This window comes from Micromys minutus, assembly GCF_963924665.1.
Source record: "Micromys minutus genome assembly, chromosome: 15".
Classification (NCBI taxonomy): Eukaryota; Metazoa; Chordata; class Mammalia; order Rodentia; family Muridae; genus Micromys; species Micromys minutus.
In genome coordinates this window covers 36134316-36159634 of record NC_137984.1, presented here as the reverse complement: position 1 = coordinate 36159634, position 25319 = coordinate 36134316, and the positions used below count along the sequence as shown (strand labels likewise).

Here is a 25319-nt window from a genome sequence, read left to right as displayed (position 1 = left end):
ATCACTAATGCACTAATTATAGCAACAGAAACAAAACCTGGGGGGGGAAAAATCACAAAATGTAGTAATATAAATAGATTAAAAAAATTTTGTAAAGTCTTCATTAAGTGGAAGCTTCATTAAGTGTGAAGGTGTGGGTAGAGGACCAGGAAGAAAAAGACTAGGAGCAAAGGCAACAAAGAAGCTACTCTAAGACTAAAGAAGTACTTACCTTGTACATGTTCAAGCAGTGTTTGAAAGAAAATGTAAGGATGGTGTTACATTCCTAACCTCCCCCCTGATTAGTAAGATTATTTTGTATGATTTCATCTGGCAAGATTATTTCTATAGTCCAGCAGTATGATGAAGAATAAAGACTGTCCTTTTATGCATGCCAAAAGTGCTTTTAATTGACATGTGCTACTTTACAATTTCTTAAACATGACCACAGAAAGGCATTTCAAATGTGAATCAAATAAGCTTCAAGCAATGAGCACTATGGGTTTATTATTAGAGCAGGATACAGTAAGAAATTTCTATACAGATTCTATTCAGTTTAGGGCAATCAATTAGGCAGCTTGTGACCTGACAAAGAACAGAGAGGAAACTGATGGAGTAACTGTTTTTATGTACAGACCAATTTAGTATTAGTCCTGTTATTCTGGTAAACACTATCCATAAAATTAAAGGGTATAAAATACTTATAGTGACCTTTCAAAATCCAGGTATATTATACACTGCTTTTTAATCATCTAGTTAAAGAAGAGTTAGAGAATGTAGGGAAAAATCCTTATTCTTTTATAGGTAATGGTTCTAAAGAAGGCAATTCAATATCAATATTAAAAGAAGACTATGTTGATTTTGTGTTCTTTTCTACTAAATAAAACATCAGTATCTTAGCACTGTTAGCAGAAATATTAACATAACTTAATCCACTGTATAAACAGACTTGATGGCACAAGCAGAAAAACAGACAGCAAGTGCGAGTCAGCTGCAGGCAAGTAGAAGCTCTAAAAACGCCAGGGACTGGCACAAAAGGGAAGAAAACTGTTCTTGTCAAAAATATTTACTTCCCAATCATTCATTTGGGGAAGGGGGATAAAGAAAGATATATCTGTTTAGAATTTTGAGTATACCACACTGATTCTACTTAAGCTGGGTATTTGCGCCAACTTATTTCTTCTCTGATGATATTTTACTATCATCTATCTAAAATAAATAAATAAATAAAAAGCAACTGTTTCTTATGAAACAGATACCATACAGGATGTTGGGAATGAAGCTAAAAGAGAGAATAATAACCACTGAAACTTCAGCACCCTACCTTTATAGCTAGAAAGTTCAATCCACTTTCATTGGCCAAAGCCTTTGCTATCATTGTTTTTGAGCATCCAGGTGGCCCATACAAGAGAACTCCTTTAGGTGGCTGAATACCCATTCTGTTGAAAGACTTAGGATGTTTCAAGGGCCATTCCACAGCCTGTTTCAATTTCAATTTGATATTTTCCAGTCCTCCAATATCTGACCAGGATACCTACAAAACAAAAGTTTTTTTTCCCCCTTATCATTAATTGTAATTTGTCTTTAAAGGACAAATAAAACCTCTTTAAGTATGTATTTTCACTGAATTAGGTCAGTAGGCTCCTTGTAAGTATAGAATAACTTCTTTATGATGCTTACCTTAAGTGAGTTAATACAGTACTCCTGTTCAAAGTAAAAATAGTGAGACAACAGAACAACTCATTCTTTATTGGAAATTTTGCATAAGTGCAGTAGTTATATCATTTCTCCCCCCATCCATCCTCTAGCTCCTCCCAGAAATCCTTAATACGTCCCAAATTCACTGCATCTTATTCTTTACTTATCATCACACACACATACATTTATAAATACAACTTGTTGAGTTCATGTGGTTGTTTAAATTCGTATGTGTTTAGGGCTGATCACTTGGAATTAAATAACCTATCAGAATGATCATAATAAGCAGTCTGATTCTCCATCTCTCAGCATTTTTCTGCTCTATCTTGCAAAATTTCTCAGAACCTTAGTTGACACTTTTGTGATGTTATATTTGGGGCACTCCATGATGAAGTGTTATCTACATTTTGATGAGATGAGTAATGGATTTTTGTAAAGTTCTCTGCCTCCTGCAAAATGAAGCTTCCTTGATGGGGGATAAGAGTTATGCTTACCTGTGGGTAATGTTCAGAAGTTACATTGGTCTAGGGAAATGGTATGAGTAGGCTCTTCTGGGCTCACTAGTCATAGGTAGTAGGCTTTATAAATTTATAAATTCCAGGTATGAATTCCTTCCTAATCAATAGGTCTTAAATAGAATAAGATGGCTGTTGGTTGTCCCTACGGTATGCACACCTTTCTAAATACTTTGTTGTAAAATAAAACATGTTTAAATTTAAATTTTCATAGGACAGAAAGCTAAGAAAAACAAAACATGTCATCAGTAAAATATGAGCAATGGGAGACTAACCTGTTACAGAATAAGATCCTTAAAAATTCAAGAATTACAAGTAAACTAGCAGCACATAATAGTTACATAGTATAAAAGAACAAAACAAAAAATTAATTTCTGCTTGTTATATAATTACTGATTCCTATATAAAACTGTTTAATGATGTAACTTATTGCTAAACCATTTAGATGAGTTTTTAAAGTTTGTCTCATTTGTTGAAAAATAGTAAGCTAGTATCCACGTTCTGAAGTAAAATAACTGTCCAAAGCCATACAGATAAATAAATGACAGTGTGAGATTCACATCCCATACCTGATTCAGCTGACAGAGAACTTCCAGCAACTATTCATGAGGCAGGCTTTACTGAGGCAAACAAAAGGGCACAGCAGCTGAGTTACAGGTTTTAAGTCCTAGCAAGAGCTCAAAATGATAGGGTGCAGGACTACACTTTGCATTCCAGTGCTGCTTTTGTAACTATGTGGCCTATTTCCTCCACATCCAGAAAGGAGAAAGGAAATATGTAGTAGGATTCTAGTATAATCATTATGTCTAGGTTAAACATAGAATGAAATAATTTTTTGTCAGTGTATGTAGGTAAACATGAGAATGAAAAGTTGTTTTCTAAAAGCATGCTGACCTCGAAGAAAACACTAGAGAACAGTAGTTAGTGTTCTGTTATCTACGGAATTGTTTTTCTAAAGGAGCTTTACACTTTTTCATGACTTTGGTCACAAGAGTCCTGGCACACCTGGAATGTCTTGCATTATTGAGTACTGCAAACAGTGCACAATGAAGACTAAAGTTACAGGGGCGAGATTTCTCCTTTATGAAGCATATATAGATATTAGAGACTTTTGTTTAAGAAACGTTTTTTAATACACACACATACACACACACACACACACACACACACACACACACACACACAACAAAAAGACCATGACAATAAAAACAACAACAAAACCAACAGCACAAAAAAATTTGTGTAATAATCAATAAATATTCAACTATTCCGCCATGCTGCCAAATCTCTGAGTGACCCTCTCTCTTTGATTGACCCACTTGACTTGAAACACTGACACTGCACAAAATACCAACAATTTTTAGTTTAAAAAAATATTAAATTTAACAAACTGATTTTAAGGTATAGTTTCGTGAATCCTTGAGATCTTTGCCTTTAGAATATAGTTGAAGTATCTTCAAACCTGCTTCTTTTCTCACATAAGAAACATCTCTGAAACAAAGCTAAGTTTTTGTAGGGGAATGGGGGAGGGAAGTCCTTACCATAAAGCCTGGCTATTCTGGAACTCTCTATGTAGACCGGCTAGGCTGGAACCCATAGAGTTCAACCTCCCTCTGCCTTTGCCTTCAGACTGCTATAACTAAAGACATGTATCACCACACTTAAAATACATATTCTTTATAAATTTACATATAAATGGAGTTCAGGAAACAGATGATTTACAAAGAAAACAAGGAAGACATACATACAGAGTTTGAAAAACTAGGAACTGCAATTGTGTGTGTGTGTACAATAGAAAGTACACTAAAAGACAAAACAGAAGAAAGCTCCAGGAGCTCCCAGAAAGAAAGCATTAACTCAAGCTAAAAGGTAATTTAAAAGCCAACACTTGAATGAAGGGTAAGATGTGAAAACAAAAAGGGGGGAAAGAGAGGGAGGAGCAGAGGGAGGAAAGAAGCAAGAAAGATGAGGATGGGGAAAGGAGGAAATGATGGAGTCACACGGCAGAGAACCCTAGAGCTAAATAAAGCAAATCAATAGGTTTTGAACACATTAAGAAGTCTTTAGAAGCTTTTAATATAGACATAGTCCGATCTGCATTCCCAGGAAATCTACAAGATTTATTCATGAAACAACACAGTGCAAGGGGGTGGGGGTAGTAAAATTAAAAAGAACAGTATGAACTTAAAACGTGTAAAAAGTTTGGGTATCTTGATATATAAAGCTAGTTTTCCATTTTCTCATTTTTAGTGCCACCAAAATGAGATGTTTATCTACAGTACCATTAATTAGTGAGAAGTGATCTGACTCCTAGCCTTCCTACAGTATGCCACCACTCAGCTGATGTGCATACCAGATTTCAACAAAACAAAGCAATGTTTCCCATGCTTGGGTAACATTGGGTAACAGTATATGCTGAGGTCAGTAAAAGCTCAAATAAAAGCAAAGACATAGCTGTCTGGGTCTGGTTAAACCCGTGCTTTACTTATGCTTTCTGAGTCTCTAGTCACTACTAGATACTTTAGTAGCAGTCTGTGTTGGAATACAGTTTGTACTGTAGACCTATGAGACACATAGAGTAGAAACTTGGTAGGTAGTGTTGGCATGCAATGTTCTATAGGAAACCTATAACAAAGCCATTTTATCAATAAAGCTGGACTTTTATGAGCAAGTCCAGTCCAAGTTCATAAGCAGGCACTTGTTTTTATGTCTACCTATGTGGTGGTTTAATTATCAATGGCCTATATAGGCTCACATATTTGAATGCTTAGTCACAAGGACTGGCACTATTTGAGAAGGGTTGGAAGGTATGATTATGTTGGGAGTAGGTGTGGCCTTGTTGGAGAAAGTGTATCATGGAAGATGGGTCCATGCTGGGTCCAATCTCTTTCTACTACCTATGAATCAATTTTTGAACTTCCTACTTTTTTAAACAGTAAGCTGGAAAGATGCCATTTTTAACAGCCTTATCTCCCACAAAATTTTTCTGGGAAGAATTTTTAAAATGGTAGTAAAGAATGAAATAGGGATCACAAAGTACAGAAGATTCAGGAACTGAACCCAGTTAATCTGATAGCAAGTCACCGAAAGGTGGTCTCATCAGAGTGCCCAATACACACACATGTGTACACTCTCAATAGAAAGAAAAAAGTCCTATAGAGTATGACATGCAGCACTGCAGAGAAGGAAGCCAGAGAAGCAGCTTCTTTAACTTGCAAAAATGAAACATATTCCAGCAGCAGATTCTTAGAAACACAAGTTATTTATACATTACGTATCTCAGCAGTTAGCAAAACAAGTGCTTATGCCAATTTAGTACATAAACAAACAAAAAAATAGAGAAGAACATGCTTTGTAATAAAAAAGCTTTAAAATTTTTCAATTCTATTCCCCCAAATGAATAGGGAAGATTGTTTTCTCCTGCCTACAAAGTATCTCACAAAATGCAACTCAATAATCTATAGTAAAATTTTGTATTCAATATACCCTAAACATGTTTGCTTTTCAGAAAGTTTTCTAATAATCTGTCACTCCAACCTCTGGGTTCCTTATAATACTTAGTACATCCCCTTTTATTGCTAATACAACCTGTGGCATATCTGGAACTAGGATAAACATATAGATGAGTCCAAGCCTGTTTTGGATATATGTTGTGCAAAAGTCAACTATTGTCCTTTAAATAAATTTTAAAGAAAATACCATTAATTATTTGATGCCTATTCATAATTGGGCATGCATATGATTAAGTCAGGTTGTCATAGAAAATGATACTTACAGTGAACAGACTTATTCTATAACCCAAACCTGTAAATAAAAATATAAAACTACTCTCATCCGACCCTAATTATTACTATAACTATGATACCATTAAATTCTTCCTAACCTGTATTATGACTGAAACAAGTGAGAAAAATGCAGTCACTTTTTAAAAATTATCTTTTATAAGCCCTAGGGCCAGTTATCTTCAGAAATCTACATTCTGCAAAACAAAAGCTAAGAAGTAACCTCAAAGATATACAGTCTTAGTCTAAATAAATATCTGTAACTCTAGTAATAACCATCTTGAAACTTTTCTGCAATTATGTAACATGAGAAGGTATGTCATTTAAAACTGCATGTATAAGACTTATTTAAAGATATTAGAATGTTAAAAATATAGTAATCTCCACTTTCTTGCCTGATTATGAAGATAGTTGACACAAGAATAGTCAGATTATAAAAGACTATAATTAAATCATCTGTATTTCTGTCCTGTTGTTGTCACAAATACTTTATAGCCTTTGGTTACTAATACCATCTACTTGGAAGAGGTGAGCAGATATCACTGAAAGCCCCATTTGCTAGTGACAGAAGCCAGCCATAAAGCTGACTTCTCTATTTGTGGATAGTCTAAAGTGCTGAAATAGACAATCATAAAATGTGCTTTGTTCTTAGAAAATCATGCAGCTATGTGACTTTCTACAGCACTGGGGTTGAGTACACATTCAAAATTCTGTCTTTTATGTCGTTTTAGAAAGTTTTGTGTCTTTTAACCATACTATTTTCTAAATTCATAATGGCAAAAAATAAATTTAAATCTGACAGACTACTCATTGTGACTTTGGATCATATATTCTATCACTTTAAATGGCTTCCTAGTTTATAAAATAAAAATAACAACACTTCATTCATTATGAGACTTAAGGATAGTATATATTACATTAATTACATTTGCTGGGATACAAGAATTACTAAGTGTTCCTATATTTAAATGTCTGAGAGATAATCACATTATGCTTTGCACTGGCAAAAAATAAAGTCACTGTATTTGTAATTTCAAAAGTAATCCTTAACAATCATAATTATTCATCACTTTTGGGCTTCCTTGTGTTGTTTCTTTATTATAATCACTACAGTCCTTAAACTAAAGGCAAGCCAGTTTCATCTTTTGATTTTAGCACTTAAAAAAAATTAGCCCTTTCTGTGTGCTAAGAAAACATAAAAATAATATAAGCCTTTACAGTTTACTTTTGCAGGGAGAAAATGTCTTAAGACACAGAGGAGGTTGTGGAAAAATCTGAGTGTACAAGGATTAATGCCACCATGAGATCATAAAGTGCTGGAACTGGCTGATTACCACCATAACTTCAGACAGTACTAGCTTTAAATAGTTCATCTTTCAATAAATAATACTATGTTAACCTTTCTAGGGCTGTCTTATGTTAGTCACCTTACTTAGCAGAAAGCTCTTACAAACCTAACTGGGTCCTTTCTTTTTCTGTCTCTTGTTCTGCTTAATGTGGCTTCAAAATTTTTTTTAATGTTAATATGGTTAGAAGTAAAAAAAAAAAAAAAAAAAAAAAACCTGATAAGCAGATAAGTGAGAGAAAATTACACAAAGAAAATGACATCTTTCAAGATTTCATAGAGAATCACTCCAACAGAACATTTTAATTACACAATTACACATCCATACAAACCTATGAACTCAAATACATAAATTTCAAAAACTACTTTAAAGGGTTAGTTCCAAAGTGAAAATGAAAACCTACAAAGGGGCTTCAGATCTTGGGGCAGTTACTGAGAAGACATTGTCAACTCCAAAGGGACTCCTGACCTTTACTCAGAAGCCAAGTTTTTATACTGTCAGGAGCAAAAACAATCTTAAAGGTGGTATTTCACAGAAAATATTGTAACAAAAATTTCATGCTTTATTTTGTGCTAATAACTGTTAGCATAAATTTAAGAGACAGGCAGTGGTTTAGTACCTGTTCCAAAGTTCTTACTGGGCCAGCAACAACTTTATAACATTAAAAAAAAAAAAAAAAAAAAAAAAAAAAAAAAAAACCAACAACAACAAAAATTCTAAAATCTCATGAAAAAAAAAAAAAAAAAAAAAAAAAAAAACCAAACTAAAACAAAACAAAAAAACCAAGAATCTCCAGATGCTTCTTTTAAAGGGATCAGAAATATGCTCTTAGATATTAATGGGAAAGGTAAAAATAAAAGCACAATCACACACCTACATGCGGAGTTTTCTAGGCCATAAGAATAGTGGTCAATGAAACTTCCCATAAGCAAGCCTGAGTTTTAGTTCCACTATAATGCCAGAAGGCTTACGTAGTTATCATTCCTATTAAGACACACAAAAAAACACTTTCTTTAGCCAATCATTAAGAATTCCCAAGTTCACATACAAATGCAATATATGCCCACAACTGTACTTCAACATATGTATAACAAATGTAAGGAATAATTATCAGGTACTGATAATGAAGTTTTCCAGTTATAATCTGAAAGAAAAACTAATTTTATCACAATAATCAGGATTGCAAGCAACAGTAATCACCTCTCCACTTACTTTCGTATTATTTATCCGTTCTCCTAAAAAGTAAGGTATAAAGAGCAGAATGAAGGTGTTAAACTCTCAAATGGTTCATAAGATTGAAATTACATTTTTATTTCTGGCAGTGCTTATTTCCTGGTTAAAATTAATCTATTTCCCAAATGTGCTTTCCTGTTCAATTTTAGTACTTATAACTATAAAAAGGTAGTAGACAAACTGCCAGGAACACTAGAATCTTGGGAATGACAGAAAGCACTTTTCTGTCTAGACAACAAGAAACAAAACAAACAAAGAAAATAAAAAGGTCTGTCAAATCAACATGGAGTTAACAGAGTTTGTACAGGTTGTATCATCTAACCAAGAAAAGGAAACATTACTTAGCAATATATCATAAAAACCTTCAATTCTTGGAGTCTATTAAAAAGAAATAAAGAGTAAGAATGTCCATGGAATTTAAAAAGCAAAAACTCAAAGTCCTCACCATTATCCTAAGGGTAAATAAAGACTAAAACTTAAGTACAGCCAATTAAATCATTTCACTCAAACTTTACAACAGGAAAGAGCTACTAATGAGTTCATCTGATGAAATTCATCTGACAAGGCACATCCATAAAGACATCCATCTGACAAGACTCATCTGAAAAGGTGCCAGAAAAAAACAAAAAAACAAAAAACAAAAAAACACAGCAGAACATTTTGAATACCTAATTAGTGAAACAGACTTCTAATGATTTATACAAATAGTATGTTATTCCATAAATAGGATTCAAGCAATCTTTACTTCAGAAGTGATATTAACTTAATGGCCATCTCCCTCAAGTTGATGTGGGCTTATTTAAGGAGATGGAATTTTATAGTTAGGCTAGAGGCACTGATGTACTAGGTGTATGACCATAGCCACTACCTCAAACTGCTCTCAGACCCAGGCTAGCCTTAGGCTTCTAGTCTATCACTACAGTTTTACTCTAACTACCCTAGTACCAGTCTTCGGGACTCAGGTTTCAGGCCTAGTATCTCACCATTAACCCTGAGTCCTGCAGACTGAGGTTCTAGGCCAGAACTCATAAAACAAGATGTCATGTCTACCCATTTGCTGATCCAGGAACCTGGCCATATGAGGCCTTGAGCAACAACCGACATGCAGAACCTGTAATCTCCTAGTAGGTTAACTTAAGAAGACATTTCTTGAAGAAGCTAATCTGTAAAAATCGGGAGAAATATCTTCTTCTTCACCTGCACAAATAACATCAAAATGTCACAATGATCACAAATAATTAAGAAAACAATACCACCAAAGGGACAAAATAAATCACTTGTACTGTACCTGAATATCTAGAACTACAACAACAACACTACCTGTGAAACTACAAACTAATGAACAAACCCCTGAAAACAGTCACCTTAAAAAGATCAGTGAATAATAAGGGACCAAAGATATACAATTATATAATATTGAGAAAGTAATATATAACTAAGGGGATTCAAAAGAGAAACATAAAGAACCAAACAGAAATTCTAATGCTGAAAAACAAAATGGCTAGCAACCAGGTTACAATCCATAGACCAAGAGAGGTTAGGTATAGAGGAAAGGTTTAGGGTGAACATGTGGATTCCTAAGAGCAATAGAATAGATTTTATAAGCACACTGGGGACAAGTCGGAAAGAAACAGAAGGATCAGGTAGGAAGAGGAAAGGTAAATACTGTAAAGGGAGAGAAGGTGGGTGAGACAGCTAGAATTAAAGGGCATTTTAAGGATGATATAGAAGCCTAGTACAGTGGACACTTCCTAAAATATATGAAAGTGATCTTAATGAGGTGTTCTAGTAATGGGGGATGGAGTCTCAACTTGACCACTTGTAACCAATCAAGGCTTCCTTTCAGTATCAGGACTAGGTTGCATTCAGTTCAATTGTTGACCAAGTAGGAGTCAAGTGAAAATCCACCTAACAACCAAAGTTGTTGTTAAGACAATAGGTTGCTCTCTGAAAACTGACAACAGAGCACCATTGCTGAGGACAACAGTCATGCAGTTCACTAAACATGGAAAAGTCCAGTTGGTATCCACATGGTGCCTTCAACTGTATGTTCTAATGTCTTTGGTTTGAAAAGATAACCAAAAAGGAAATGTAAACACCAACACACGCACAAAACTTTTGACCTACAATCTGTCCTGCCTACGAAATATGTTGGGACAACAGTGTCACAGAACTTGTGGAAGTAGGCAACCAATGTCTGATTTCAGGACCACTCCATGAGATGGAACTCATACCCAACACTGCCTGGGTGGACCAATAACCAGAAACTAGATATCCCAGAGACCTAGGGTAAAACCAAACATCACTAATTTAAAAAAAGAAAAAAACAAAGAAAGTATTAATTAAATGACTCCTAATAATATTTTGCTATATTCATAGGTGAGTTGTATTCAGTCACCATCAGAAAAGCCTCATGTGGCAACAGATAAGAACAGATGGAGAAACTCAAAGCCAGACATTACACACAGAGAGGATCTAAATAGGATGCCTCCATCAAATCCCTCTCCCCATGGAGTGTAAGGGCTAAAGAGGATGGAAGACAACAGGAGAACAAAGCCACCGGAATCAACTGAGCACAGCTCATATGACCTCATAGAGACCAAAGCAGCAAGCAGAGGATTTGCACTAGGTCCTCTGCATATATACTACAACTTTTAGCTTAGTATTTTTTATGGGACTCCTGAGTATGAGAACAAGTAGATTTCTGATTCATGTACCTGCTCTTAGGACTCTTCCCTTTGTTGGGATGCCTTGTCCAACTTTGATGATAGATTTTGCTTAATTTTATTATATTTTGTCATGTTTGGTTGTCTTAGAAACCTGTTCTTTTCTAATGATAGAAAGAGAGGGAAGAGAACGGGAGGAAGGGGAGGTAGGGAGGAACTGGAAGGAGGAAAGGGAGGGGAAATAAATAATCAAGATATATTGTATGAGAATAGAATTTATTTTTAGTAAAAGGAAAAAATTTAAAGAAAAAAAAATAAATTCTAAAACTGAAGAATACCATAAGTAAAGTAAAATTTTGAAACAAAAATGTCAACAGCCCATCGAACAGATGAAAAAAAAAAGCACAGTTTATGACAGATCTTTTGAAATTACCTAACATAGTAAGAAAAAGCAGTGAAAAGGCCTACAGGACTCATGGAACACCAACAAACAAATGAACATAAAGGGCATAAAAAAATTCTAGAAAGGGCAAAAAGAGGAGGTGAGAACTGGTTAGTGCTTAAAGAGATAATGGCAGAAAACTTCCCAACTGTGCATAGGAAAGTGGGCAAACAGACTGAGGAAATCCTTGAAGACTTCAAATACAATAAATATGAAGATTTACTTAATTACCAACATGCATCAACAGTTTTCAAATGTCAAGCGATACCGAAGCAGCAAGAGAAAAGCAGATCATCTTGCATACTGCTCATCCCCAATGAGGGTTTAGCAGAAACTCTACAGGCCAGGAAAGCTGAGATGACTTTTTACTTTGTAGAATTGGGGATGGAAACAGGGCCTTGGGCATGGCAGGTAAATATTTAACCATAAGCCAGATTCCCTAGCACTAGAAGATATATTTTTAAAATAATCCACCAAAGAATTCTGCATTAAAAGGGGGGAAAAGGCAGACCAATCAGAATCACACCCGATTTCTCAAGAGACTATGAAAGCTAGAAGAGCCTGGACAGACATCATGCAGACCCTAACAGAGCACAGGTGCCAGCCAAAGCTGCTATACCCAGCAAAACTATCAATCACCATAGATGGAGAGACTAAGATATTCCAAGACAAAACTAAATTTATACAATATCTGACAAGGAACCCAACACTACAACAAATTATAGGTGGAAAACCGATTACAACCAGGGGAACTACATCCCAATAAAAACAAGAACACTTCTAAGCAAGAAAAGCAAAAGAAGAAAGACATACAAGCACAATTCAACCTCCAAAAGCAAAAATAGCAGGAAACAGCAACCATTATTCCTTGATATCTGTTAACATAAATGGACTCAATTCTCCAATAAAAAGACATAGGCTATCAGACTGGATTCATAAACAAAACCCAGCAATTTGTTGCATACAAGAAACTCATCTCAGAGACAAAGACAGACACTATCTCAGAGTAAAAGGGTGGGAAAAAAACCTTCCAAGCAAATGGCTCCAAGAAGCAAGTTGGACTCGCCATTCTAATATCGAATAAAGTAGATTTTCAACCAAAAGTTATCAAAAAAGATAAGGAAGGACACTTTTTACTCATTACAGGGAAAATTTGTCAGGAGGAACTCTCAATCCTTAACAGATATGCTCCAAATACAAAAGCACCAATATTCATAAAAGAAACCCTACTAAAGCTCAAAAAATACATTACACCGCACACAATAATAGTGGGAGACCTCAATACTCCACTCTTACCAATGGACAGATCAGGGAAACAAAAACTGAAAAAGGATACTGTAAAACTAGCAGAGGTTATAAACCAACTGGATTTAATAGATATCTACAGAACATATCATCCTTAAAAAAAAAAAAAATACACCTTCTTCTCAGCACCTCATGGCAACTTCTCCAAAACTGAAAACATAATTGGTCACAAAACGAGCCTCAATAAATATAAGAAGATTGAAATACTCCCATGCATCCTCTCAGACCACCATGGTCTAAGGCTGGTCTTTAACAACAACAAAGACAACAAAAAGCCCACATACACATGGAAACTAAACAATGCTCTATTAAATGATATAAGGGTCAAGGAAAAAATAAAGAAAGAAATCAAGGATTTTCTAGAATTCAATGAAAACGAAAACACAACATACCCAAACCTATGGTGTGCAATGAAAGCAGTACAGAGAGGAAAACTCATAGCTCTGAGTGCTTCCAAAAAAAAACTGGAGAGAGCATACATCAGCAACTTGACAGCACAGCTGAAAGCTCTAGAACAAAAGGAAGCAGATACACCCAAGAGGAGTAGATGGCAAGAAATAATCAAACTTTGGGCAGAAATCGACCAAATAGAAACAAAAAGAACCATTGAAAGAATCAACAAAACCAAGAGCTGGTTCTTTGAGGAAATCAACAAGATTGATAAACCCTTAGCCAGACTAACTAGAGGGCAAAGAGAGAGTATCCAAATTAACAAAATCAGAAAGGAAAGTGGAGAAATAACAACTGAAACTGAGGAAATTCAAGAAATCATCAGATCATACTACAAAAGGCTATACTCAACAAAGCTGGAAAATCTGGAGGAAATGGATGATTTCCTAGACAGATACAAGGTACTAAAGTTAAATCAGGACCAGGTAAACCATCTAAATAATCCCATAACACCTAAAGAAATAGAGGCAGTCATCAAAAGCCTCCCAACCAAAAAAAGCCCAGGTCCAGATGGGTTTAGTGCAGAATTTTATCAGACATTTTTTGACGACATAATACCAATACTCTCCAAACTATTCCACAAAATAGAATTAGATAGAAAACTACCCAACTCATTTTTTGAGGCTACAATAACCCTCATTCCTAAACCACACAGAGAAGTAAAAACATCACTGTTTGCAGATGACATGATAGTGTACTTAAGTGACCCAGCAAATTCCACTAGAGAACTCCTACAGCTGATAAACAAGTTCCGAAAAGTGGCTGGATATAAAATTAACTCACACAAATCAGTAGCCTTCCTATATTCAAAGGACAAACATGTGGAGAAAGAAATTAGGGAAAAGATACCCTTCATAATAGTCACAAAAACTATGAAATACCTTGGTGTGACTCTAACTAAGCAAGTGAAGGACCTGTATGACAAGAACTTCAAACCTTTAAAGAAGAAAATCGAGGAAGATCTCAGAAAATGGAAAGATCTCCCAGGCTCATGGATTGAAAGGATCAACATTTTAAAAATGGCCATTTTACCAAAAGCAATCTACAGATTCAATGCAATCTCCATCAAAATTCCAACCCAGTTCTTCACTGAGTTGGAAAGAGTAATGTGCAATTTCATTTGGAATAACAAAAGACTTAGAATAGTGAAATCCATCCTCAACAACAAGAAAACATCTGTGGGAATTACTATCCCTGACCTCAAGCTATATTACAAGGCAATTGTGCTAAAAACTGCATGGTACTGGTACAGAAATAGGCATGTGGATCAACAGAATAGAAGATCCAGAAATGAGCCCTCACGTATATGGTCACCTGATTTTTGACAAAGAAGCTGTAAACATTCAATGGAAAAAGGACAGCCTATTCAACAAATGGTGTTGGTCCAACTGGTACTCAGCATGTAGAAGAATGAAAATAGACGCTTTCTTATCTCCTTGTACAAAGCTCAAGTGCAAGTGGATCAAAGATCTCCACATTAAACCAGGTACACTGAAACTATTAGATGAGAAAGTCGGGAAAACCTTAGAACTCATAGGCACAGGAGAAAATTTCCTGAACAGAACACCAATAGCTCGAGCTCTAAGGTCAAAGATTGACTAATGGGACTTAATGAGATTGCAAAGTTTCTGTAAGACTAAAGACACTATCATGAAAACAAAAAGGCAGCCAACAGAGTGGGAAAAGATATTTACCAACCCCACATCAGATAGAGGCCTAATATCCAAGGTATACAAAGAACTCAAAAAGCGAGATACCAGAGAATCAAACAACCCTATTAAAAAATGGGGTACAGACATAAACAAAAAGTTCTCAATTGAGGAATATCAAATGGCTGAGAAACATCTAAGGAAGTGCTCAACATCCTTAGCCATCAGGGAAATGCAAATCAAAACAACCCTGAGATTCCACCTCATACCAGTCAGATTGGCCAAGATCCAAAACTCAGAAGACAATAGATGCTGGCGAGGATGCGGAGAAAGAGGAACACTTCTCCACTGCTGGTGGGGTTGTAAACTGATACAACCACTCTGGAAATCAGTCTGGCGGTTCCTCAGAAAAATGGACATAGTACTACCTGAAGACCCAGCTATTCCACTTCTGGGCATTTACCCCAGAGATACTCCAACATACAACAAAGATACATGCACCACAATATTCATTGCAGCTCTATTTATAATAGCCAGAAGCTGGAAAGAACCCAGATGTCCTTCAGTAGATAAATGGATACAAAAATTGTGGTACATTTACACAATGGAGTACTACTTAGCTATCAGAAACAATGGCCTAACGAAATTCTCAAGAAAATGAATGCATCTAGAGAATATCATCCTGAGTAAGATAACCCAGTCACAAAAGAACAGACATAATATGCAGTCACTGATAATGGGATACTAACCCTAGAAAGCCTCGAACACCCCAGAAACAACCCACAGACTGTGTGAAGATCAAGAAAAAAGGAAAACAAGAATATATTTTAATTAAAATAGAACTGTATCACATCCCCTTTTTTTCCTACAGCCCCTCCCAGTTTCTCTCCTATCTCCTCATATTAATAACCTCTTTTCCTATATTATTGTTACATATATACATATGTGTATGTATAGGTACCCACAAATACTTAATTACAACCTTATAAAAATGTGTTTGTATACTTTTATGTAAAAATGCTTAAAAATCTGTACATTTATCTTTGTTTTTTTAAAATAAAGTTAAAAAGGGGGAGGGAAAAGGGCTTTAGAAATTAAGGGAAATATAGCATTTTTCAATCTGAAATGAAAAGATGCTAACAATAAAATCTATATTCCCTATTAAGGTTCAGATAGTGTAATCCTGTTCACAATGTCCATATATCACTAACACTACTATGAGCCTAAAGGACAAAAGTACTAATAATTTATAAAGATGATATAATAGTGATGTTAAGCATGACATGAGTATTATTAGAGGTGCAAAGGTGCAGCTTCATTTATTGGCTTAAAATAAACTTTGAGCTATTAGAAATCTGAGGTAAGCCTAATCACAAAAAGAAACCTGTAACAGACACAGAAATCATGAGACAGGAATCAAGACACTGCTGCAAAAAAATCCTTACAATACATACAAAGACAGCAGTAGAATACAGGAACTATAAGATAGAAAACAGTATGGTAGTAAGCTCATGTCTAGCAACAATTATTACTAATAATCATCCAGATAATTTTTCTTGAAATCAGGTACAGTTGGGACATTACAAAAACCCATACATAAACTCTGAAGAAACATTAAATATCTTTAGTTGATAATGGTCAAACTTGACTGTTGTAATATTAGGCTAATATTTTCCAAGAAAACTAAGTTTACTACAAAAAGTTAAAATATAACCTAATCGGTCAATTTAAATTTTACTCTTGGTCATCTACTCAAGTGGAGGAAAAAACAAAAAACCCAAAACTTACATTTATATAATACCAGTTCATACTGGCTTCACTCACAGTAGTAAAAAGCTGGAGGCAACAGAGGTATCAATAAACACATTTATAGAATACTGTTATGGTTATCTTAAAACCTCTCTCAAAGTCCATCTCTATTAAAGGCTTCTTTCTCAACTAAGCACCTTGGACACTGGTGGAAACATTCCACAATAAAACCTACTGAGAGGTTTCAAGTGTGCCTGTAAGATAAATATGTCCGATCCCTCATTTTCTCACTTTCATTTCCCAGCTTACACAGGTGAGCAGTTTTCTTTGTCATTCAGTCCTACCCCTCTGCCTCTGAAAACCAACAATATTTGACACCAACAAGCATGAGGAAGCTGTCTATGTAAATCAAGTATTTATAATACAAGCATAAGGACCTGAGTTTGGAACTCCAGGACCCACATAGAACAACAAATACTAATGCACATCTATAATCCAAGTGCTGGGGAGGAAGAGACAGACCCTTGAAGCTGATTAGCCAGCAAAGTTATATGGATGAGCTCCAGGTTCATAAAGACACTTTCTCAAAAGTAAAGTGGAAACCAACATTGACATTGACATCCAATCTCCACATACACACCCATGTATGCATATTTACATACAAGCATGTGCACATGTACATACACACAAACACATACCCCCCCCCCCCCCGGTCCTTCTGAGGCAGAAGGAGGAGGAACCATAGCCACCCTCACTAAACAGTGAGTTCAACTAGCCTGGACTCTTAAAGCTCTGTCTCAAAAAAAAAAAAAAAAAAACAAATAATTGAAATTCTACTAAAGCATGAACAAAAGAAAATATTTCTTTTATCAAATCTATTGCTGGGTATTTTGATTTAATAGCATAAAGCTGCCTTAACCACTGAAATAAAAAGAGGAACAAACTGATACATAGAACTTTTGGATCTGTGATTCTCAACATTGCTAATACTGCAACACTTTAATAGAGTTCTTCATGTTTTGGTGACCCCCAACCATAAAACTATTCTTGTTGCTACTTCATTACTGTAATTTTGCTATTATCAACTGTAATCTAAATATCTGACATGAGACTCCCCCCCCCACAAACTGAAAACCACTGATTTAGATGAATTTCCAGAGAATTATATTAAGTAAAAAAGCTAATTCTAAAAGGTGGTATCTGGTATTATTCCATTTACATTATTTTTTAAAGTAATAAAAGTTTTAAAATGTCATGAGGACTGAGTTGGGCATGATTATAAAAATGTAGTGTGAGAATGAGGTGATTTAAATGTAGTGACAAGCACAATACAAGTCTTTGCATCTGATAAACTTCACAGGCCTAAATACACCAGTTACTCAAAATCCAAATGAAAGTGAGACAATCTGAGCCAGAGAAACAGACCTGAGCAGTGTACATGCCAAATCCAGTTTTACAGGATGCCGTCACAAGAGAAAAACCAGGTAAAGGGCATATAAGAGGGCCTCTCTGAGTTCCCTTCATAAGAACATTGTACTTAAAAAGGCTAACCTAGTATGTCAGTCATCTTGGAGTCTCAGTTTCCTTTAGAATGTATTATTCAAATAGTAAAGCTGGCAGAGAGTATAAATTACTCACATTTGGAACATCAATTGCTACCTCTCTCATAGCACTAGGCCTGATGTCATTCATCCCCTGTAAGAAATCATTTAGAGTAATCTTCACCATGCCAGCCACCTTGCTATCAGGGAGGTTAGGCTGTTTCCTCAGGACTCTTCGCAAGGCATACAAACCTACAAAGAGGAAAATAAAACAAAACTTAACACCTATTCCATAAATATCAACTAGGTAGCAAGAGTACTAACCCCAAACTCTGTGGGTATTAGCATTATTTTGGGTATTACAGTATTTTATACTTAAACTATGTATGGTATGAGGGGTAAGATTAAGGTTGAAGGAGAAAGGAAGATTAAAGCAAACTTAAGTGCCTAAGTTAGGCAGTGGAAACAAACTGACAACTGAAATTATGTATGAGAGGACAGGTATTTTGCAAAAGTACATGTTTGGGTGTCATTAAAATAAATACAATAGTAACAAGCCTTCTGCCACTGCTCCTTTTCTGAGTAGACTAAAGCCAACCCACAAGTTTAGGGAAACTGGGTGGGGGAAGATCTGAAATAATCATTCAGTAGATACATGGAAATGTGATACTCGAACCCAAGACAGGAAACAACTTTTATGAGGTTACTAAGAGAGACTAAAGATGAAAGAATGCTCACTCAGGAAAGTTTACAATTTAAAAACCAGAAGAAACTGGTTTTGTTTTTCTTAAAACAGCGAAGTAACGAGAATAGAGTAGTATCACAAATATAATTCACTAAAAAAAATACTCAAGAAAATAAAATTTAGATATGTTAAAAAAAAAAAAGATGGCTCTAACCAGAATCATCAAATATGCTAAATGTTTTGGTGTTTGCTTACAGTTCAAACACCAACAAGAATGAATACCCAACTACCTCTTTCAAATGGCAGGTATGAAGTTTCCAGTGCATACAATGTAACAGAGTTTAGAGTCCAGATTCTTATCTGTGGGCAGTAACTCTAGATAACTGAATGTGGGGTTAACAAAATAATCTGGCAATAGTTAAATTTCTAAACATGCAACAGTTAATTCAAAATTCCATGCATAATGAATCTTTGCAGTGTTTCTATGTGCTGCATAGCACAACAACACTTAGTTCTGAGCACAAAATGGAAACATTTTATACTGCCAAAGTTTGATCCCCAGAACACATGTAAAAAAGGTGTGTTATGTCATGCTCCTGCAATCCCAGCACTGGACCAGAAGGATCTCAGTGTCCTGCTGGCCATCCAATACAAAAGTCAGTAAACTCCAGGTTTGCTGAGAAACTGTCTCTCAAACAGTATGGTGAAAAGAGAGAAGACAACCAATGTCTGGCCTCCACATATATTTTAAATTTCCTAGCATCTAGTACAGTTAAGTCAAGAGAAAAAGTAATATCATAAATAGTATTATAGACAAAAAACTAAATATTATACATGGAAAAAAATATGTATACAACTGAAATGCTCCTGGGTTTGATCCCCAGCACAAAGAGGGGAGAGGGTAGGAAAGAGGCAAAGAGATTGTTTGAGTCTTTTTCTAAAACATTTTATGGAGTTATAGAAACTAACAATCTAAATTGCAAAATTCTATGGATGTTTCCAAACACAGAAAAAACAGATAGGCATGTAGACAAGATGCACACACACATATCTCAATACTTTATATGAAGTAAACAAACTGATAAACACAGAATCCAGAACACTCAGTCTTGGTGCAAGACAAAATGGAACATCATTTCAGTGAATTGTACTAGTTAGAGGAATATTCAAATGGAAGAAGTAAATGAATTACAGGGAGCGATGTGAAAGCAAAGAATGAAGTGTCAATAGGTCCAGGTTAGACAAAACAGTCATGACACTGCACTTGACCAACATTACTAGCTGTATTCCAAAGTGCTGAGGACAAACCCAGATCTTCATGTACATTAGGCAAGCACTCTTATCACTGAACTACACTTAGCGAACACAATTTTTTAAGTAAGACACAAATGATAAACTGAATGTATTACATTATAATAAGTGTAACTAATTATTAATTTCTGACCCTCCAAAGACATCATGAAGAGTAAATACATAAGCCTTAAAATAGACTTGATTGCACTGTAGGAAAAGACACATCTAACAAAGCCTCACATCAAGCTATATATTAAGAATCCCTACAAATCAATAATATTTGAAGCAACACTAAAAAACCTGAAAATCTAAATAAATATAGTAAGAAAGTATATATACTGTAAATTATCATTATTATTCTTAACATCTTTATCATGAAATACAACAATGAAAATAAATCTCAATCCAGAGTAAAATACTAGAGTTCTTAAATCACATTACAGGTCAAAGGCGACAGCACCAAATAGGAAAAACTCATCTACAGTGTTAAAAGCAAACGGTGATCGTCTCGAGTTGATAAGATGATATGAGCTAGAGAGTGTGGCTCAGTTACTACTCTTTTTCCATCCTGTTCTAAGCACTCCTAAGCTCACTTTAGAAAATGCATTACTCTGTTTTATGGTTTATGAATTTTCATGTCTAGATAGATTAATTCAGAAAGTTTTTTTTCAATTCAGTAAGTAAAAGTGAAGTGAATGGGGGGCACTATGAAATAATACCACGGTGATACTTTAAAGAACTATAGACTTAAGTGAAAAATGAAAGTATTATTTTACCTAATAAGTGGGTCATCTTCCTTAATATTTTATTACTAAAGCATGAAAAGGTAAATGTGTATCTAATCCCCCCACAAATGAGGAAGCAAGGTTCTTTGTAATAATTCCTTGTGTAGGTGCTTATGAATAAATGTATTAAACTACCTTGGCAACTTTCTTTCAGTAGAGGACCAAATTAAAATATTGTGCTAAATTAAAAAGTAACTGCAACCCAAGTACTTAAAGACATGATGACTTAGAAAAAAATATATCTTTAAAAGCTTTGGGAGTTGTCTACACACAAACTCTAATGCTGTGGGGCATTTTAACAAAGAATTTAATATACTACTAAACATAATATAGCTAAATATGACTAAAATAAGCTAACAGACATAATAAAGAGCTTCATGACAGTGATGGTTGTATATGCTCTTAGAATATGTGTTTCACTGTGGGTGTGGGCTGTAAGACCTTCATCATAGCTGTCTAGAAATCAGTATTCTGCTAGCAGCCTTCAGATGTAGATGTACAACTCTCAGCTCCTCCTGCACCATGACTGCCTGGATGCTGCCATCCATGTTCCTGCCTTGATGATACTGGACTGAACCTCTTGAACCTGTAAGGCAGTCCCAATTAAATGGTGTCCTTTATAAGAGCTGCCTTGGTCACAGTGTCTGTTTACATCACTAAAACCCTAACTAAGACAATGACGAGCCCTTATAAAAATTTCAGTTTCTAGAACATTTTATATAATTATGTTAAGGAAGATGAGTAAAAGAGAAAAACACAACTTGAAAAGAGGGCAGAAAAGAGCTTTTATTTTGAAAATTTGTTTACAAAAAGTTTTCAAAAGGATATTAATACTATGGTTCTATATTTATATTGCCTGAAAACTCAGTTACAACTTATATTAAAGCAATTATGTGCCAAGGTGAAGCAGATGGATAAGAGTATCTGATGCCAGGCCTAGCAATCTGAGCTCAATTCCCAGGGTCCACAAAGCTGAAGAAGAAAATGGAGCCCTTCATGTTGTCCTCTAATCTCCAGAAAAGTGTTGTGAGACACACATGCATGCAGACACACACTAAGTAAGTAATTTTTAAAAAGTAATTATTATTTTATCATGAATCCATTGAGAAGATATACTCATGAACTACAGGCAATCTTCAATATTGACTACTCATTCATTCATTTATTCAATAATACATTGAGCCTTTGTGTGTCTGGATATTGAGGAAGATATTTTTGTCTCTTACAGCACAGTATTAATAGTACATAAAAGATACATATAGCACGTTAATCACTATGATACCATAAGACTGCTACCCCATTTAGCTACTGAAGAAACAAATCAAAATGCAGAATGGATTGTCCTACTCCTCTTAACTGACAAAGTATAAAACTACCATTTTAACCCAGAGTTCCACAAGCATGTGTGATGGTTTGAATAGGAATGGCCCCCAGACTCCTATGCTTGAAAACTTGGTCTATAGGAGTAGCATTACTAGGAGGTGTGGCCTTGTTGGAGTAGGTGTGTGCTTGTTGAAGGAAGTATGTTAAGTTACTACGGAATCAGGCTTTGGGGTTTCATATACTCAATAGATGAAATGGAGGCAGTCTACTGCTGCCTGTGAATCAAGATGTACAGAGAACTCTCAGCTCCTTCTCCAGAATCATGTCTGCCTGCAGGCCATGATGATTCTTGCCATGATGATAATGAACTTCCAAAACTATAAGCCAGCCCCCATTGAATGTTTTCCTTCATAAAAACTGCCATGGTCATGGTGTCTCTTCATAGCAATAAAAACCCAATCTATGCAACTATACTATTTCCCTGGGCTTTAAAATAGTGATTAAAAAAATAGAATCAGTATTTTAATTCAAATATAGAAAACATTTAATAGAATTTAAAATGTGGTAAAAAAATGTTGAGAGAGGGTGGGGAAAAAAACTGCCAGAAAGAGAACCTTTCATAACACCCACACTATTAAGTATAAACTAGATGCTCCAAAAACAATTCTGCTTAAACAAAAATCTAGTTCAGGAATGCAGGGAAAAGTAGCAAGTATCAACATCTCAGAGCTCTGGACACTACAGGTAAGAATTTCTATGAGTCATAAAAATCAGACTCAATGTTGCTAGTAAACAAATTTAAGTGCTAAAATGATAAAGCCACTGGTTAAGTTTGAATTCCTTCTATTTTATGACATTATCCTTAAAAAAAAAAAAAAAAAAAAAACCCACTTCGGTATAAATATGTTAAAACACTGTGTAATCAACATAAATACTGAAATAAATTCTCAGCAATGAAAAGCAAATACTTCCTTTTAAAAAAACAAAAAACAAAACCATGACAACCCACTCCTTGAAGAAATCAAACTCTATTTATAGTCATTCTCCTGAAATGGCACATGCAGCCTTGGAAGAAAAGTTTAGAATAAATCTCTATATTTGGGAAACACTATTACCTTCCAACATTCAAAATAGCTTGCATAATTCTCATCACCACTACATAACTAACACTTCATGCTTTCCAGAAGATTGTGCTCTGCTTATCTATGTTGTTAATTTAAAACATTATAAAATCTGAGGGGAAAAAAGGCTATGCAACTAGTCAGTTAGATAACCAAATTGTGACTTACTATATTGGGGATATGGAACCTGAAAAGTTCCAGTGGAGTGTCAGAGATACCAACCTATCCACAAAGCTTCAACCCAAAATTATCCTAACTACAAGAAATGCAGGGACGAGGATGGAATATAGACTGAGGGAATGGCCATCCAGTAACCAGCCCAACTTGAGACCTATCCCATGGGCAAGTACGATCACTAACACTATTAATAATACTCTGTTATGCTTACAGACAAGAGCATTTTGTCTTCTGAGAGGCTCCACCCAGCCGCTGATGCAGACAGATACAGATACCCAGAGCCAAAGAGTGGATGGAACTTGGGACTCTTATGAAAGGAGGAAGGTCTGCAGGACCAACAGAATCAACTAACCTGGACCCTTGGGGCTCTTAGGAGTCTGCTCTACCAACCAAAACACACAAACATGCTGGACCTATGCTTCCCTACTGTAGCTTGGTCTTCATGTGGGCCCCAAGCAACTGGAACGAAGACTATCCCAAAAGCTGTTGCCTATATGTGGGATGTTCTTCTAGCTAAACTGCCTTGTCTGGCCTCAGTTGGTAAGTAAGTGCCTAGCTTCATAGAGACTTAAAGTGCCAGCCAGGTGGGCAAATATCGGGGGACCCTCAACCCCTCAAGAGAAGGGGAGGGGAGTGTGGGGGAAGGACTGTGGGAGGGTGATGGGTGGAGAGGAGCAGAGAGCAGGATATAAAGCGAATTAAGGAAAAAAAAGAAAAAAAGAAAAGAAAAGCAGCCTAAGCCCAGGATACTGACATTAAGATTCAGGATAACATAGTCTACATTTTAAGCAGTGTGTCCATTTGAAATAAAATATTTCAAAAGCTGCTCTTTGTTTACAAAGGTAAGCTTCAAAACAGAAGTCTCTGAGTTGTACACAGCTCATCACATCACATTAGCTCAAATTATAACATCTGGAATAATTTGATTCCCAGGTATCACCATCAAGTATTATAACTGGTCAGACAAGAAGTCCAGTTAGATCAATAATATTGTAATATTTCCAATTTTCATATTGAGATAGCAGCAAACTTAGATAATAGAGAAGCTTAGAGGTTATCACAAGTTTAGAATAAACACAACATCAAATGCAGCATCAGTCCCATAAACTGTGGAACAGCCTAAATATCCATACTCTGGGGAAGCATCCTGATACATCCTCCCACTGCAGGGATGATGAGACCACGGCAGGCTTGGTGAATAACTTGGGTGTTTCTTTGTCATCTTCTCCCTTCCCTTATACAATGAAAATCATGACTGCATTAAGTATCTCCCCAATGCTATCTTCCCTAAGTCTCTCAATTCACAAATAGAAAAGAATAAGGCTCAAACTTGACTTAGACCACAAATCTGATTTTAAGTGCAAAAGTACCCAACCCTTCCTCAAAACCTATTCATGTGGAGGAAAGAAGCCTTAACAGTAGAACACTGGCTGCTTTTACAGATGAAAAGCATACCTATGGCAATTCACAACTGTCTGTAATTCCAGTCCCAGGAGATCTGAAATCCTTTGCCAGCCTTCATAGTGACCAGACACACATACGATAAACAGACATACATGCAGGCAAAATATCCATACATA

The 25319-nt window shown here is 35.6% G+C and overlaps 1 protein-coding gene across 2 annotated transcripts in view; it reads right to left on the bottom strand.

Moving 5' to 3' along the window:
- Positions 1-25319, bottom strand: part of AFG2A (AFG2 AAA ATPase homolog A) — a gene marked incomplete at its 5' end in the record, with an annotated part of 172123 nt that overhangs the window by 124333 nt on the left and 22471 nt on the right. For both annotated transcript variants that reach the window (XM_080929327.1, XM_080929328.1), the window contains 2 exons: positions 1304-1513; positions 18453-18607. In XM_080929327.1, the coding sequence (XP_080785453.1) occupies positions 1304-1513; positions 18453-18607 (365 nt within the window). The remainder of the gene's footprint in view (positions 1-1303; positions 1514-18452; positions 18608-25319) is intronic.